Source organism: Echinops telfairi, unplaced genomic scaffold (genome assembly GCF_000313985.2).
Source record: "Echinops telfairi isolate 266 unplaced genomic scaffold, ASM31398v2 ScPeMD7_3533;HRSCAF=4204_0, whole genome shotgun sequence".
In the NCBI taxonomy this organism is placed as follows: Eukaryota; Metazoa; Chordata; class Mammalia; order Afrosoricida; family Tenrecidae; genus Echinops; species Echinops telfairi.
In genome coordinates, this window is record NW_022107431.1 from 27,355,334 (window position 1) to 27,373,985 (window position 18,652).

General features: G+C 38.9%; 1 protein-coding gene across 1 annotated transcript in view; it reads right to left on the reverse strand.

Moving 5' to 3' along the window:
- Positions 1 to 3,477: 3,477 nt before the first annotated feature.
- The window catches only part of VTA1 (vesicle trafficking 1), a 42,132-nt gene continuing 26,957 nt past the window's right edge, over positions 3,478 to 18,652 (reverse strand). The window contains exons 6-8 of the mRNA XM_045294712.1: positions 18,131 to 18,307; positions 10,684 to 10,764; positions 3,478 to 4,567 (exon numbers count right to left, since the gene is read on the reverse strand). Of these exons, the coding sequence (XP_045150647.1) occupies positions 4,422 to 4,567; positions 10,684 to 10,764; positions 18,131 to 18,307 (404 nt within the window). The 3' untranslated portion in view covers positions 3,478 to 4,421. The remainder of the gene's footprint in view (positions 4,568 to 10,683; positions 10,765 to 18,130; positions 18,308 to 18,652) is intronic.

Here is an 18,652-nt window from a genome sequence, read left to right on the forward strand (position 1 = left end):
TGGTGACCTTGTGGTTAGACTCAAGTCAAGGATTTTGTCTTGCATGGATCCACAATCAATGCTCATGGAAGCAGCAGTCAAGAGATCAAATGACACATTGCATGCGGTAAATCTGCTACACAAGACTTCACGAGTGTTGAAAAGCAGGGAGGTTACTTTGAAGACTAAGTAAAGTTGGACAATGAATAAGGAAGAATGAAGAAGAATCAATGTAATTGAACTGGGGTGCTGGAGAAGAATATTAAAAAGTACCATGTACTGCCAGAAGGACAAACAAATCTATCTTGGAAGAACAGCCAGAGTGCTCATTAAAGGATGGTGAAACCTCCTCCTACATATTTTGGACATGTGGTCAGGAGACACCAGTCCCTAGAGAAGGACATCCTATTTAAAAGAGCAGTGAAAATGTGGACACCGCTCAAGATGGATTGACACCACGTCTACACAGTGCACTCAAGCCTGGGAACCATTGTGGGGATGGTGCAGGACTGGCTACTGTCTGGTTCTGTCGTGTATAGGGTCATTATGTGTTGGAACCAACCAGACGGTACCTAACAACACAACCGTACCATAATATTGATCTTATTGCTTCCCAGAAACCCTGGGTCGAAGCCATCACGTTACCTTGATTGCTGCAATACTTTTGACTAGTCTCTGAGCTTCTCCCTTTGCACCTGATAGCCTGTTCACAACACAGTGGCCACTACGATCGTTTTAAAAGCCAAGCCATGTAAGATCACTCCTATAGCAACTTCCCATTTCATTCACAGTAACAGCTAAGTCCTTCACAAAAAAGTCAATTAAGGGCCTAAGACTTCTCGCTCCATCACCAGTATTCATCCATCCCCCTGACCCTCTCTCGGGCTTATTTGCTGACAGGAATGGGCTTCTCTCATATCAGAGCCTGGTTACCTGTTCCCTCACTTCTTCCTCAAGTCTTTGTTAAAATGCTCCCTCTGATAGGTCATCGATCCTGTCCATTTAATTTACACATGTACACAAGCATTCCCCACCTCCAGGTCTAGCATTTATCATTATGCAATACAGAAATATATCAAGTAGGGTCTCTAGTACTTTTCAACAAATTCCCAAGCTATGCTGGTGGTTTTTGGAACCAGATCGAGTCCTACCTCTATAGGGAAAACTCCCCTCCCAGATTCTCCATCCTTCTAATTTAGTTACACCACTCCATGCTTGGGGAGTAGGGGAACTCCCCTTCAGTTTGCTAAAAAACAACGAATGCTTGTACTTCCTAAAAGGGAAGGTCTGGGGTAGGGGTAGAGATTTGCCTTTCTAGTCGTATCTCTATACAAATGACAAAGTTAAATACGTAATAAGTTGCTGATTAAGTTTGCATGTTTTCCTCCATTATAATGTAAACTTTACAAGGCAAACGGAGCCCTGGTGGCACTGTCAGGTAAGCCTGAACCAAAAGGTCAGTGGTTTAGGCTCACCACCGCTCCTGTAAAGATGTATAGCTCTGAAGCCCCCAAATAGGGTCACTAGGAGCTGGAATGGACTTAATGCCAGTGGTGAATGGGTGGGTGTATTTCTTATTCTCATTGTATTCCGTGCAAAGGACAATGTCAGCCATGTAGTCCATAAATATGTTGAACAAATAAATGAAAATTGCTTATCCTAGATTTTAAATATTTTCTTCTAACTTTAAACTTTATATGAATATAAAGTTAAAAAGTTACAGTTCAAGATTTAAGAATTGTACCAAAATATTCTGAATTTCCTAATATTGTGAAATGAACTTTACATTCTTACTGTAATATTAAAAAAAAACCAAACCTCTTAACCAGCTAGCAGAATTGATTCTCAGTGACCCTACAGGATAGAACTGCTTGCTCCTTGGGGTACCCAACCCTGTAATCATTACTGAAAGAATGCCACTATTTCCTCCACAGAATGGCTCGTAGGTCCGGGATGGGGCTTGAGATTTGCCTATGACACAGTAAAATATATACTTTTTAGTATTTGTTTATTTTCCTCCATGAGAATGTAAGCGTTCTAAGGCAAGAGGAACCCTGGTGGACACCACAGGGGAAGCAGTGGTCTCTTAATAAGGTCAGTGGTTCAAACCCACCACTGCTAGGAGGGAAGAAGATGAGACAGTCTGCTTTCTGATTGGAGGGGCCAGTTAGCACAGTGCTTATGTGTTGGGCTGCTAACCCCAAGGTGAACAGTTTGAAACTATCAGAGGCTTCATAGGAAGGAGATGAGGCTTTCTATTCCCAGTTAGTTTTAAAACCCACAGGGTACTTCTACCCTGTCCTATAGGGTTTTCTGTGACTCAAAATTGACTCCATGCCATGGAGTTTGGTTTACTGACAAAACCACAACGTACATTATCTCACTGAATTCCCATCACAAGCTCTGAGAGGTGTTACTGTTATTTTCGAGAAGGGCTCTGTTACAGCAAGCAGCCAGTCTCGCTTGTGGAGTCTGTGGTTTCTATAAGATCTCCCTCCCTCTGGGTCCTTTCCCAACAAGGAGCCTGAACTCTCTTTACCAGGAACATCACTTTACCCATTGTTCTATGAAGTTCCAGGTCAGTGGATTTCTAGATGTGAATGCGGAACCCTAAAAATATACAAATAAGAATTTTGTTGTGAGGCTTTGAAAATGATTATAAGCATTTCCCCCCTTTTATTTAGAGTAGTTAACTGGATATGTATTTAATTAAGCCCTCTAAAATAGCATTACATTTAAGCAAAGAAAATTTAAAAACATAAACACAAATTCTGACTTGATTCCTTTAAATATATCATTAGGACTCAACAAACTTTATTCAAGGTTCAGATTTGCCTATGATCTGTTTTAGATCTGGGGGTCATAGAAAGATAGTCAGTGCTTCTGATCTGGGGGCTATAGAATTCTACTGCCACTGAAATCAGACAAATATCAATGGGTGTGGTTGTGTTCCTGTAACATTTTATTTGCATAACCATGGGCCATAGCTGCTGCTCTCCATGTACACACAAGTACTGGGATGAATGAGATGAGCCTGAACAAACTTGGGTAAATCTGTTAAATTTACCTTACTCTTTTGAGTTGCTTATCTCGTATTACACCAAAAACCAACACTTCTGACTTATAGTGACTCTCTATAGGATTTCTGAGGCTGTTGCTCTATCTGGCAGCAAACAGCCTCATTTTTCTCCTGAGGAATGGCTGGTGGGTTTGAGTTGTCGATCTTGCGGTTACTGGTCCAATGCTTACCTGCCAAGGGCCACCAGGGCTTCCTTGCTCTCTCATTAGAACACCTATGCTCAGTGTCATCAAGTAGACCCTGACTGAGAGCAGAGGCCACCCTGTGGATTTCTGAGACTTGAAATCTTTATGGGAGTAGAAAGCTGCTTCTTTCTCCCCTGGAGGGATTGGTGCTTCCAAATTGCTGATCTTGAGGTTAGCCGCCTGACTTAAACAAGACAATTCTAATAGTTAAAACAGTCACCTGGTAAGTTGAACTAGTTAAAAGAATGGTTGTGTTTATTTTTTTATACAGCACAAATGCAGGTGACAAAGTAAATCCATAATTCCCCACAAAACTTAGAAAGTTAACAACTAAGGATCTAAATTCTTGTAATCTTCTGCATCATTCTTAGCTACACACTCTAAGGAATCCATTAGCAGCAGAGGAGAACCTTAACTCACAGCACCAGTTTCCAAGCATTCTTACAAATGTCTCTCTTTCATTCTCTAATGCATGCCTACGAAGCATATGCCAATTCACCCTAAGCTTCAATGTATGGCCCAGCAGTTGGAAAACCAGCATTATGCTGAAGCCTAAAATGGTAATTCTACCTCTTTACTTCTTTTGTTCCCTTTGTGAATTTTTTAACCTTCAGTGCTGTCTTTTTTAACATGAATGTAAATTTGAGTTTTGAACATAATTTCATACAGATTCAGTTAACAGTTTAGGACACATCTATTTTAGGTGTCCTGAGAAAAACAAAAACATGATTGCTAGAGTTTTTCTCACAATTATTTGTTAAAAGTTACATTTAGAATTTTACAGCAAAGCAAGAATGGACTGTAGGTTCAAACGCTACAGATGAAAAACAAAATGAAACAAATTCCCGTATTTGGTGTAAATTAAGATGTAAAACCCATACATTTACAGATGTGCTTTCACTTTTTCAAGTAGGGTCTGCGGGTATTTTTAGGGTCTTGTTAACGTCAGCCCTCTGTACCCGAGAATACTGGATCCACTAAATGGTTAAGGAAAACTGGGTGAGGCTGCTGATGAAGGCTTCAAAAAGAATCTGGCACAGACACAGAGTTCAATGCCAGGGTCCATGGAACGGAAATCTTCCTTACAACTGTGCTCCGGAGAGGCTGCGGAGAGAGCGACGGATTGTTAGTTCTTTAGGCCCCCAATCCATGGTCGTGCTGTACAAAGCCTCCTTTCTTCATTCTCTGCCTGTTGTCAGTAACTTGAGAGCCTTCTGCAGATTCTGCACAGCAGTGCTGACATCTTCATATTGCAAAGCGCTGCCGGCATATTTGCAGTACTTCTGGGCTCTAGCAAAGTCCTCTGGTGTCAGACGAACGTCCCCTGGAAGAGAAGGAGAGCAGTGCATTTACAGAAGAACACGGGAAGAGTGCTGTGAGGGCAGGAGAATGTTTCCACGCAAGATTTAGGAAAGGATTTTAGGGTATGTTAAAATATTACGAAGTTTTTTTCTTTGTTGTATTTTATTTTTTACTTCCAGTTGTATTAAGCTAATTTTCTTCTTGCTTTTCAAGTTCTTGCTAGCACTAATATAAACCACAGACATGTTCATACATAACTTATACATTTCCCTTTAAGCAGAAATCAACTGGAAGCCTTTAAATCAGCAAATTAAAGACATCCTGATATTCTCTTTGAACCAGGGCAGTAACCTGGTGTTCATGCTGGCCCTGCTTAGCACTTCTCTCCATGGAACAGCACACAGACACCACCAGGCCGCCCTGGTTGAGCCAGCACACAAACACCACTCACCAACAGGAGGGACAATGACCTTTACTTATACAGTGGCATAGCCACTTTATCATTTTCTTTAATGCATGACAATATTCTACACATTTGTGTGTCATTTGAATTAAAAAACCTTAAGGTTTATTACTAAGATTTCAGAACTAAAATGAAAAATTAAACATGCAAATTATGTTTTTTTACAGATTATTTCTTCAAGATGTATTTTAAGTTTTCGAGTTAAACACATGGCCCTCATGTACTGATTAATCTGAGTCAAAACCACCCCACCAAAGAACAATACTACTCTAAAAACAAGCTCATTTAAGATGTGAAGACTTAGCTGTGTATTTCTAAAGATGAACTGACTGTGGAGTTTTTTGGTTGGCAATAAAAACTTCTTTGGAAAATTTTAAATGATGATTATCAGAAGAACTGACCAGAAGTCTGGGGTGCAACATAGAATGAACAGATAGTGTGGTGTTTTGATTCCGAAGGCCTGTGTTTGTAAACAAAGGTCTGCTTAATTTCCCAGACTAATAGCACAGATAGAGAGCATAAAATGAACACTCTGAAATTAGTTATGTATGGGCTTCAAAACTGGTAGCAACACCTGGTATTATAATAAATTATAATCTGAAAGTATTTTCTAAGCATTTTGAAAAGACATACTCTATCCCAAGGGTCCGGTCTGCTGAAGGAGCACAAGCATATGACTGAATGAGTTTGAAAAGCTGCCTGGGCCTTCAATTAGTCCCTATCTTAAAACAAATTCCCTTGTAATGAGACACTGATTGCACTGCAGATTGCAATAATGATGCATTCGTATGTCTGTATACAGTAACAAGTACCCAAACCCACCCACTTAGCGCTACCGAGCCCATTCTGACAGCAACCCTAACCAGCGCTCGTGAACCTTTATGGGGCAGACAGCCTCACCCTACCCTCTCCCAGAGTGCTGCCTGCCGGCGGCTTCAGTGCCATCTTGACGTTAGCAGCCCAACGCCTCCCCCACAGTGACCTGGGGCTCCTTCTGAAAAGCGCAGTATGTTCAAAATAAAACTCTTGAAATGTCTGTTAAATTATTATTACTGAAGACAATGCCTATCTATATCCTTCCTTGCTGTTGTGTATCAGATATTATCCAGCCCAATTTTATGAGGAAGTATTTTGATTTGATTGTTTTCTTCCTTTTAAAAAGCAAGGCAAATCAATAAACTAGGTAAAAGTAACTGTATTAAACACACAAATAAAAAACCCCGAAGTTTCTTCACAGTAGGACTTTTCATATTTTGGTGGCTTAGCATTTGTTCCTCATGAAACATAAACAATTACGCTGAGGCTGAGGACAGCTTAGGCATGTTTTGGCCTGGGTTTTTTTTACAGCCCCTAACACCCTTGAAAATACTTGCCAAGTTATTTCAAGTGTTATTCAAAATATTTTAAGAAGTTCTACACACACACACACACACACACACACACACACACACACCCTGATCTGAGTAAGTAAGACACCTTTAAAAATCAAGGGTAGCTTAATTCTGTGTGTTAAGTTTTTCCCCTTCAAACTCATATATGGCACTAGGCCAGGATTTACCAGACCTGCAGGAAGAAAGCCTTAAAGATCAAGATATTAATGTTATTTTTACAGTATTAGCTTTAGTACTGTTTTGCATGACACACTACTTATTAAAGTTATCATAGCAAGAACTCTGTGACTATTTTACTAGTTATAAATTACACTTGCCCACTAATGATAAAACTATTTAAAACACAGCTATTTATTCTAACAGAAAATTATTTCAACATTTATAAAAATGGATATGAAAATACTTTAATAGAAAAATCTACCTGTGTGTGTGTGTATGAACACTAATGGTGTAGTGAGTCAGAAGTTCAAATCCACCAGTCACTCTGCATGATAAACAGGAGCTTTTCTGCTCCTGTAAAAATATATAGGCTCGAGAACCCACAAGGGTCGTTATCCAGTCCTGCTGGGCCACTGAGTCAGCACGGACTTGGTGGCAGTGATATACACACAGCTCAGAGCCACTTCTATCTTCTTTTTTACTCTTAAGTTAGTATTCCCTCCCCGATGAAACACACAAAGAATCGTCTTGCACTAAGCCATTTGGGTTCCAATGTCCTTCTAACTCTTGATCGTGAGCTTCCCAGCTACTTCTCTTTAGGTAAGACAGGGAAAAGTAAGTAAAGAATATAAAGACGAAACCCACTGACACCTAGTTGATTCTGACACACAGTGACCCTATACGGGGTTTCCAAGACTGTACATGTTTCTGAGTATATAGGTAGCTCTCAGCTTTCTCTGCAGGGGCAGCTAGCTGTTTTGGTTTGAACTGCTGACCTTGTGGTTGGTTATCTGCCAGTGGCACCAGGGTTCCATAGGTAAAGCATAAACTACATTTAAACAGAAAAACCAACACATCCTGAGTGCTTGGGGACAACAACATCTCATCGGCAGGAATAAGTACACTGGGCTCTGCTTCCGACTGCACATCTGGCCATACCTCATCATTGCAAACTGATTTTAGATTCGGAACTAACTACAGATAAATCGTGCAGTGTCCGCTGAATACAATGGAATCTGAATTAAAATAACACACTATCAATAATCTGTTATACATTCAAAATTACATCACTTGATCCACGAGAAAGAATCATGTTGGCAGTCCTATTCCACTCAGCATAGTATTATGTCTTGCTCTTGTCCCACTGCTGTTGAGTGGATGTTACTCACAGCTACCTGCTAGGATGTAGTAGAACTGGCTCGCAAGGCTTCCAGCTTACCGTATTTACAGAAGTAGACTGCCACATTTTTCTCTAGCAGAGCAGCTGGTGGTTCTCTGACCTTCCTATTCGCAGCCAATCACTTTGACCAGGATTCATAAATAATTAAACAGATTTGGACAAACGTATGGGTTTACACCGTTAAGTAGTCATCTACCCTGCATCTTCTCACACCACTTTAAACTATTTTTATATTTTGTCCTCTCTAAAGTTACTTCTCTAAGCCTAATTGATAATCGTGTATCATTGGTTCTTAGTTTGTCAATCTTCAGATTTTCTCCACCGACATCACACTATGAAACAAAGATTCGGCTAACGTACATTACACTCTTCCCTCCTTTCTGGACCAATCTCCAGTATCTGTTAGTTTTTTTAGATTCTTTAGTTGGTTAGTATTACCATACAGGTTATTAAATAATGCATTTTAACTGGTTTCTTTTTCTATCTTCAGGAAAAAATACTAAACAAAACACCCCAAAGAATCTTGACATTCCACTTCTAAGCCTTCCTCCTGACAATTTTCTGTCATTCACTTAACATTCCACCTTTTGGAATAAATATCCCTACTTTCATTGTGAGGGTTGACAGTATGAGGAGGGATTCAAAAAGTATGTGGAGCAATGTTTGCAGGGCAGTGAATTATTTAATGTAGCTCTCCTAGTCATGGTCTCTGCAGTCCCAATCAAATGACCTTACCCTGTTGGGTCTGGGTAAGAGAAGGTGAGGGAAGACACGGATAGGATTCAGTTGTGAGTGCTTGTTAACAGGATTCATCATGATTGCCATCAGGTTGGAATAAAATTAGCCCTTTCAAAAGTCAGATGGGGAGGGATCTCACTATCATCAAAAGCTCAGAGAGGAGCGTGTTCTCTGCATCCTGCAGTCCCAGGGGAGGGAATCTCCTAGATGAAGTAGGCAGCTTTGAAATCAGAGGAGTGTCAGGGGAGCAACAACAGAACCAGGAGCCAGACCAAGAGATAGGTGGTGGACTTCCCAGCCCACAGAACAAGTAAAGCTGAGCACGTTAGGGCAGGAGGCCAATTTGGGGAGGGGTGTCTAGGTGGAGTGTGGGAGCTAGGTGTCTTCAGGTTGAAGCTCACAGTGGAGTGGTATGCCCTTTGGGCATTTATTAGCAGCCCTGGAAACACTTTCTAACATACCCTGGCTGAACAACTATACAAGGAACATTGTTCATGTGTATTAAAACCTATAAACTTCCTTAAAAAAATTATTTCATCACGACTAGCCTGTGAGTTCTTTGTGGCCAGTGCAACGAAATACTAAAACCTAAATGAGTAAGTAGAGAATGTCGTGTGTGATAGTGCGTGATAGAACCGTTCCATTATCTTTTCATTCGGTTTTCAATGTGAACCCTCCCCTGCCCCCTTTATTTATATCCTGCCTTTAAATTATCTGTGCTCTTTGATAAGTCACATGCCATTTGAAGGAGAATGGTTTTGTGTTCAAGTCAAAGGAAAGCCCTTCCGTTACAATTCAAAACCCTTTGACCACGATGCTTGAACTAATGGAACTATGCATTGTAACAATATCTATAAGAACACCTATTAAAACGTTAAAAGAAAAAAAATTATGTTTATTTCTTACTTGAAATTCCTTATATAATTTTTCTTTTTTTCTTTTATCTTTTAAGACTTGTTTTCTTAATTATTTCTTCATATTCTACAGCTTCTCAAATATGTATTGCATAGGATCCATTTTTCTTAACAAGTGGAGCTCTCTGATTTCCCGTTCTAATTTCAGAGTGGTTGTTCATCTACCAAGTTTACTCCTACAATTAAGGAGGGCACTTCTGAAACTGTGGAATAAACCGCCTAGACCAGTGGTTCTCAACCTTCCTAATGCTGTGATCCTCATGTTGTGGTGGTCACCCCCCTACCAATAAATTATTTTCGTTGCTACTTCATAGCTGTATTTTGGCTACTGTTACAAATCGGGTGACCCCTGTGAAAGGGTTGTTCAACCCCCAAATGGGTTGCGACCCACAGGTTGAGAACCGTTGGGCCCTAGACAAATTTGAGTTCCTTCTTACACAGAGATAGAAAAATCAAATGGGAACCAAATTTGCCGACATAACACTATTTCTTCCAAAGAAAACTCATCAGGTATTAAAATTATCTACCAAGTTTTCTGTTCTAAATATGAAAAGACTAATTCTCATGGGGTATATGAAATAAATATTTTGAATGAGATAAACACAAGTGACAGGGAGGAGGTAAGAGATAAGCCAGAAAAGTGGGAAGCATTAAAATCAACAAACCAATCACCGAATCTGTGATACAACAAAAATAATCATACTCTATATCTCTATCTTCAACAATGGTTAGTACTTCTGTGTGCAGCTAATCGAATAACAGTGCAGCTGAAAAATATCATTATCAGAGCACACAGTCATTTTGAACTTCTGAACTAATCTTCTGGCATAAGCTTACTTGAGAACCTTCGCTACCTGTCTCTGCCATTATATACAGTAATAGAAACAAAAAACACAACAAACACAAACTCACTGCTCTTGAGTTAATTCTGATTCATAGTGACCGAGCGAAAGCCTCATCTTTCTCCTATGGAGCGCCTGGTGGGCTAGAACTGTTCACTTTGAGGTGAGTAGCCCAATTTGTAATCCACTCTGCCACCAGAGCTCCTTACAAAAGGAAGAAAGAGGAGGGCAGGGGAAGGAATGCCTTTGAGCTTTGATCAGCTGATTATCTTGTTCCATTTGAGAATCAAGTAAACGAAGATATTAAAGGAAATGTCTTTCAAATTACCTAAATATTCAAATTTAAAGAACACCATTTAAATGTACACTGATGATGTTCCTAAGGTAATATTACAAAATAACATTCCAAAACAAGGGATACGACATCTCATAAAACAGCCAGTGGACTTACCCTGGGGGACTGTACTGAAGAGTGCAGGGTCAATCGTTGGGAGAGTCTGTGGAGTGGGTTGGATAGTATTACTTGTTACACCTGCAAAGCAGAAAACCATGAATAGGTTGGAAAGTGTTATTTATTATATCTAGAGAGCACATGAAGGCTGATGGAGGAATTTCATTACTTCATTTAATGCTTTTCTTGAAAACATAATGGATTCTAATTTTGTTTACGTATTTGATATTGGAGCTTATAAAGAAAATAGGCAGGAAAGTTCACTGAGGGTTTGCATACATGTAATTGGCTATACATTTTCTATTGTATATTTTGTTGGCTAGTATTTCAACTAGCTTCTGAATTAAAGCTTACTAAACATCTGTAAAAATAAGAGACTTCCTTCATGTCCTTTGACTGTTTAAGACAGCAGTTCTCAATTTGTGGGTGGCGACTCCTTTGGGGGTCGAATGAGCCTTTTACAAGGGTTGCCTGATTCATAACAGTAGCAAAATTACAGGGATGAAGTAGCAACGAAAATAATGTTATGGTTGGGGGTCACCACAACACGAGGAACTGTATTAAAGGGTCACGGCATTAGGAAGGTTGAGAACCACTGCTTTAAGAGATTCCACCCAGTGGACTCCACCTTGAACTCATACACAACAGAGGGTTCCTAGTCCTACATTGCCCTCGTAGTCATCAGCATGCCTGAGTCCACTGTTGCAGTTAGCATGCCAACCCACACAACCAAAGGCCTCCCTTGCCCGCTCTGTCCTCTCCTTGACCAAACACCATGCCCCTCCGCCACCAGTGACTGATTCTTTCTAATGACATGATCCAAATCAAGTCACGCAATGTTCACTTGTGATCCGTAAAGTTTTCCTGGCTAATCTTCGGAAGGAGATCATCAGGTCTTTCTTTTTACTTTGTCTTAGTCTTGTAGCTCTGTTAAAACCTGTTCATGATGGGTGGCGTGTCCACAATAGTATTTCAATATTGGCGATATAGCTTCCAGCATCAAAGCAACATGCAAGCCATTAACAGTACAACACTGGTAAACTGGTGCTGGTTTAACTTCTTAGCTAATTACATAATGTTGGGGACAAGGTGGGATATAAGTATATTTTAATTTATGAGGTACTATTTTATCACTTGCATGCAATTATAAATTGTATATTCAAATTTAACAGATTATAAAATTTTAAGACAATATTTTTATATGTCAAATAAAGAATTACTTTTGACTTCTTGCTAGAACTTGTAATTACTATCCTATTTCATAAATATCCAGCACTCTTGGTTAAGCTAAGAAATATATAAAAATTATTAGTGGTCTTAAAAAACGTACCAAAAAAGGATACTTCATACTTCCTCAAAGAAACGTAATGATTCAATTACCAAGAAAAGGATATGAAGAACAGCTGTTTATTCCAAATCAATTCAGTCAAACGGTCTTTCAACAGAGGGTTCACTTGCTCCATGTTATTAGATTTACATTTGAATAGTCAATTTGTAGTAAAGATAGAGGGAAAGCCAGTGAAAAGAACAAAAAAAAAACCAGAGGCCAGGAAACAAGTAGGCCAATTCCAAGACCATGATACATAGTCAAGGAGAGTCTAGAATGATCAATTCACAATGGATGGCTGAAGGTCCAAAGTAAGGTGACCAGACGTCCCGCTTTTGGCGGGACAGTCCGGATTTTTAACAAATTTTCCTGCGTCCTCCGGTGTTTTAAAAAAGTCCCGATTTTTGGAAAGAATGCAAGACAAGCTAGGGTATACGGTTTTTGGCTGCCATGTGGCTATTTCACCAGGATATGAGTTTAATCAATGGTGTCCCGCTTTACCAATGTTTAAATCTGGTCACCTTACCTAGGGCATATGCCATTTTGAATGCAATGGACATTCCCATCATCAACCCAAGTGAACAGATAGGTTAAATATAGCCGATTTTATCAAATCTGCTTTTGTTTTAGGGCAAACTACCATATATACTTGAGTATATATGACCTGAATATCAGCTGAGGTATCTAATTTTACCACACAAACTGCATAAAAAATGTGCTGAAAAACTCAGCTTATACACGGGTATATATGGTATTTTTGAAACCGAAAAATATTACCCCTTTTAATTCAAAGTTAAATTAACATAAATAGAAAAGTACAAAAAATAAATAAAAGGTGAAAAACCTATTTCTCATTTCTACTCCCATGGAATTGTGAGTGATTATCATCACTTTATACATACACATACATACGAGTCTGGTCCAGTCTGTATTCATCAATGCTGTTCCTTGTTATCTGTGTTTTTGCCCAAATAAAATCTCCCAGACCAACTGTTTTTCTCTATGGAGAGGGTGTACTATTTTGGCAAGCACCCTATATTAACATTTATATGTTTATTTCTAAATGTCCATGTAGTTAATTACATAAGCAATATTAACAGGACCTAACAGTAGAATATACAGGGAGAGAAACTAATTATTTTGTAAAATCTGATGTGAGACACACACAGACACACGGTGTGCACCTTATGAAGTATTTGTGGTCAGTTAGTTAGCTAAAAACTTGAACAGGACACACAGGCTGCTCAATGTGCCTCAAAGATGCAGCTGCTCAGTATTTGAAAAGGATTGATTGCTTGGCAGCTCTCATGAGCATGCTCTCACCAGGACCTAGTCTACCAGCTCAACATGAGCTCAATACCTACTTGTTATATGAATAAACTAGGTGTTATTTAATTTTTGTGATGGACTACCTAGTTATTTCTCTGTGTTTCTTGATTTGGACAGGTCTCATCTGTCAGTTTGCAAATGGGTTGCAGGCCCTTCATAAATATTATGTTGTAGTAGTATAATCATAACACTCCTGGGAAAAGCAAAACTGCATGGGGAAATTCTATTATTGACTGGGGGTGAAAAAGTGCTCACAAGTAATTACTGCCTAATTTTTTCAATAGCATATTTGACATAATTAGCACACACTGAAGTATTACACCGGAAGAGATTTCTAGTTAATTACAAAGTTGTCCAACTGACTTAACTGTGTGGGAACTCAGGAGAGGGAGAAATAGGTGCTGTTTATGAAACTTAGCCAACAGATGTAATTTAACAGGATTCTGCCAATGAAGCAGCAGAGAAAAATGGAAGCGGACTAGCATCATCAAAGGGAAGACTGCAAACCGAAAGCTTCATGTACTCATGGAATGTGGGTGGCATTGGTAGAAATGGTCTGGTCAGAAGCTCACCAGTCTTAAAAGCCTTACACAACTCAAACACAATACTTCTGGTACTAACAAAAACACCACCGACAAAGAGGTAAGTCTCCAGCTTATATATGAGGTGAGATTGCATTTACAAAACAAGCTTAGTATTAATGATAACAAATTCTGTTTTCAATATGTTTTGAATAATATAGCTGCTGATATCTTTCATTATAATTTTTGACTATGTAAAGTATGCTTCATAAGAAAAAAAAAAACAGGACTCTAAAAAGTTCGGGAAAAGCATTCTACTTTTCTAGGAAATTCTTGAAGTACCCTCATAAGGGCCCTGTGGTTAAAGCACAAGAGGCAAACAGTCTCTTGTTTAAACAATCACCATCCCTACCTTCTTTGCATTTTTGGGGGAAGAAGTAAAAACTGTGTATTAGCACATTCTATTCTTCTCAGCTATCTTAAGGATTTCCCTTTGATAACACTGCATCCTGTACCTTTATATGAGAGAAAGTAAATCATTTTTAAAGTAAGTAAGAGGGGAAACATCTGCTATATTTATAAACTAGAAATGTTAATTTCATTTTCTAAGGAACTCTGAACTGTGTTCTTAAAGAATTTTTAAAAAGCTGTCATAAATGTAACAGAAATAATTTTGGCAGCTATGAGGAGGAGAATCTAATAATGCCAACTAACCCAATCTTGAGAAACATAAAAAAGTAGGTTTTGATTCTATAGGGTTTTTGTTCCTTGAGGAAGGCACATGGAAGAGAAGTGGCAAAAACACAAAGTTAGGGATTTGGGGGCTCATATTCTGGGTCTGTTACTTACTAGGTATATTTGTATGTTTATTGTCTTCAGATACTAATAGCTTAACCTTTTAGAGACTGTAAATTATGCAACACATCTATATAGTTGTTGCAAGCAATATGTGTGTAAAGTAGCCATGACACTTATGAAGCTACTAAGTCTAAAGGGTCTATAAACAAGACAGGACCTTATCCAAAATGTTCTCAGGTTTAAAAACTTAGCTCCATCCTCTTTGGGAGGCACAAAGAAGTGAACAGGTGAAGACCACACACTCAACTGGATCAGAATGATCTGTTCACGTCAGAAAACCTCTTGAACACTAATTTCAATATCAAGGGGATGATTTTTATTTGCTTCAAGCCTATCAAATTACCAATCACTTGTCATTTTGGCTTACAAATGATAATTTAATATGGGCCAACTCAATTCAGCCCTCCTATGAGAAGTCTGTTCTCCCTCTCCCATGTATACACCTGGTATGTCCATGTATATACCTGGTATGATCAACATGTATGTGCCTGTATCACAACCCTGCTTTAAGACTTATCGTCCAAAGCAGCCTTCCTGAAAGTTAGCATCCTGCCTTCCTTGATTCACAAAAATACCGTAAGTTTTCATTAATTTGCAATTAAATGCTCTATCTCTTTGGCATAGGAATAGGAAGGAAGAGGGAAAAGGAAGTTAATATACTGAACAAGACACATTTTGTGAAAGGCACAGGACTAGTCAACGCTCAGATTTCTCCCCGATGAAAAATGGAAAATGAGTAGTGAGTATGATCAATTTCATGTTACAAATAGCAAAACCCAGGTTGAGTGACGTTGAATTATCAACTGAGTTGATAAGCTGGCAAAGGGCAAAAATTAATAAGCATTATTATTTGACTCCAAAGTAGACATTATTCTTATAGCACCCCTGTGTGAGAATGTCCTGTATCTTTATTTATCTAGGGCAAATAAATATACCTAAGTAACTTACATTATTCCAGAATGGAAATACTGAATACTCCTATAAGATAATAAAATACCTAAAAGTGTTCTGTGAAATTTTACTTACAAAACATATTCAAACTAGTTTATTGACGTCAATGATAGACCACAGGGCATGGAAAAGTCTGTGTAAATGTACAGAATGACGACACACAAGAGATCAGTGGTCATTTTTATCAATGATTTCAGAGAATACTATAAATTAACAATATTTATAGATAATGCAAGGTGAAAAGTTTTTAAATAGAATGAATTAGACTAATCATTATTACTGCTAAATAGTAAAAATACAGAACTTTTCATGCTAGTTAACTCATGTAAAAGGTAGTGCATGGCTGGAAAAAAATGATATTGGCCAATGAAAGTCAATGACATAATAGGGTGCACTGTTTTCTGACATTCACAATAAGCTCAAATGGGGTCTACAAGATTCAGGAAGTGACCGTCACATCACTGAAGTATTATGAACTGTTTATGTAGTTTAGCATAAGGGACCACCTTCATGCTGGAATAAAAGTAAAATATTAAGACTATTTCTTTTTTCAGACCAAATGCAGCTGTCTTTATACTGCCAAGGTACACAGTACAGAGAATTCTGCTGTATATTCCCATGAAGAGCACCACGCTTAAACCCAGCAATGGCCTCCACCACCCATCTTCACACTGGTCAGAGTTCTTCTCACTCGGGTCCTCGATGCTTTCCCCTTCGCTCTTAGCGCTACTTCATCTTCAGTGCCTTCATGTCTTCCTCAGGACTCTTAGCTTTCTCCATCAGCAACATTTCTTCAGTAAGTGGGAAAAGCTCCTTGGCCTTGGGATGTTCTGGTTCATAGATTAGAATCACCCGACTTGCCGGCTGGCAGTCTTGTTTGTTCCGGCTCTCACAAGCTCATTGACTCTAACGGGGCATGAATAACTTTATTAGGGTTCCTGGTTTCATCATGCTCATCACTGGTATCATCTTCTCCATCAGCATCTGTTCATTCCGACAATTTACCCTTAGTGTCCTGAGGGCAATATTTGTTATTTGCAATGTTTGCATCTTCTCCCACTGTACCTGTGCCTTCTTTTAAGAATGAAGATGACCGGAGCTTAGACTGTCGGTTTATTAATGTGTCTTCATTTCCAGGACTCTTCCAAGATACTCTATTGTCAGTATTTTTTAAAGAGACTTTCTTCTCATTATTCACTAAAGAGACGTCCTCTCCTGACATTGCTTCATTTGATTCACTCATCATTTTCTCCTTTGGATCAAACTCTCACAAATTGTCATCCTCTCTAAGTTTTGTACCCATTTGAACCTCTTTCACACCCCTCCGAAGGGCACACACAGACAGCAAGCCTGGAGAGGCGGGGTGAGGGCAGGTGAATCCTGGCAAGACGCTGAAGGAGTGGGATCTAGGAGATTTAAGACTATTTCTTGGGGCATGGTGGGGCATGGACAGACGGGACGGGAACCATAAAAAATTAAACCTAAGACTTAAACCATGGTTTTAGGATGTCCTATTCAGACAGATAGCCCTGGTGGGGTAGTGGCTACGTGTTGGGACCCCAGCTGTTCCCAGGGAGAGAGATGACGCTTTCTACTTTTGTGGACTTGCACTTGAGGAACCCTCAGGGGCAGCTGGATGCTGTCTTACAGGGTTGCCAGGAGTCAATTGACTGGATGGCAGGGAGTCTGGAGCTTTTATTCAGAACTATATGAAAGAGTATGTGCAATTTTGTGAAAGTGTACTTAATCTACTGACATTTACTTATTACTGGGGACTAGACCTGCAAGACTTTTATTGATGAAAACACAGATGGACAGCACTAATTTATTCAAAATGGCTAATATCATTTTACTCCAACCATTTTATATCCCTCACATAAGTTGAATTGTATTAAAAGTTAAATATGGGTGACTAAAAGTTATATATGTGTGACTCAAATATATTTATATATTATTATGTACACATACTTCATAAACATATATTTTAGTCACACTTATAATATTAAAAATGTAGCCTGCCACAGATTCCATAACAAATGAAATTCTGCTTCTCAAACTCTCCTTTCACCAACATCAATAAAACTCCCATCCAATGCAAGAGGTAGAACGTTTAGGAAAATCAAATCTTGCTAGCACTGTGGGTCTCAGACTGACAGTTGGTGGAATAAGCCCCATTCCTCTGAATGCTTTTCGTGAGAAGTATCAACATACACAGAAAGCACAGGAGCTACTCTTACAAATAAAGTATAAGGCGAACAGTCATGATACATGCATGCATGCTCTGCCCTATCTTAAAAAAAAACAACCCTGTAATATAAAACATCTAAGATTTCATGTTTTTATGTGGGTTCAAATGGAACTAAGGATCTTACTATGTTTCATTATGCGGGGCACATAAGATAAACAGTGCAGTTCTTGCTCGTATTTATGAAAGGGAAGTTCAAAGCTTTTCATTTCCTACCTGTGCTGTGCGGCACCTCTGCTGGCGTATTGGCTGGAGCGTGTGCACCAGGTGGAATCTGTATCCCGGTATAGCTGCTTGATGGCATGTTGCTTGGGTCATAAGTTGAAGATGAGGACTGAGGTGGTGGCGTGGGCAGAGACGTGGCTCCAGCATCTTCATTTTCTTCATCATCTACTGCTCAATATAGACACAATTTAAAACTAAGCACTGAGAAGTAAAAATAAAATATGTCTATTCTGCTAAGCATACCGTAAACATAAAAACCAGAACCTTCAAATGTAACTCTACTTAATAATGGTTGATAAGTACACTCTTTCTCTTAAAATAACGGTTCTAGATTTTGTTTCTTAAAATTTTTAATTGTTCATGATAATAAGATTATCATTTCTTTTAGATACTAACTTAACAATTCAATAAATTAACTGTTTGCCTTAAAATATACTCTTTGAACATATTTGAAAAACAGAGGACATTTTAAAGCAAATACAGTAAGTATGCTATCTGGGAAGAACATGATTT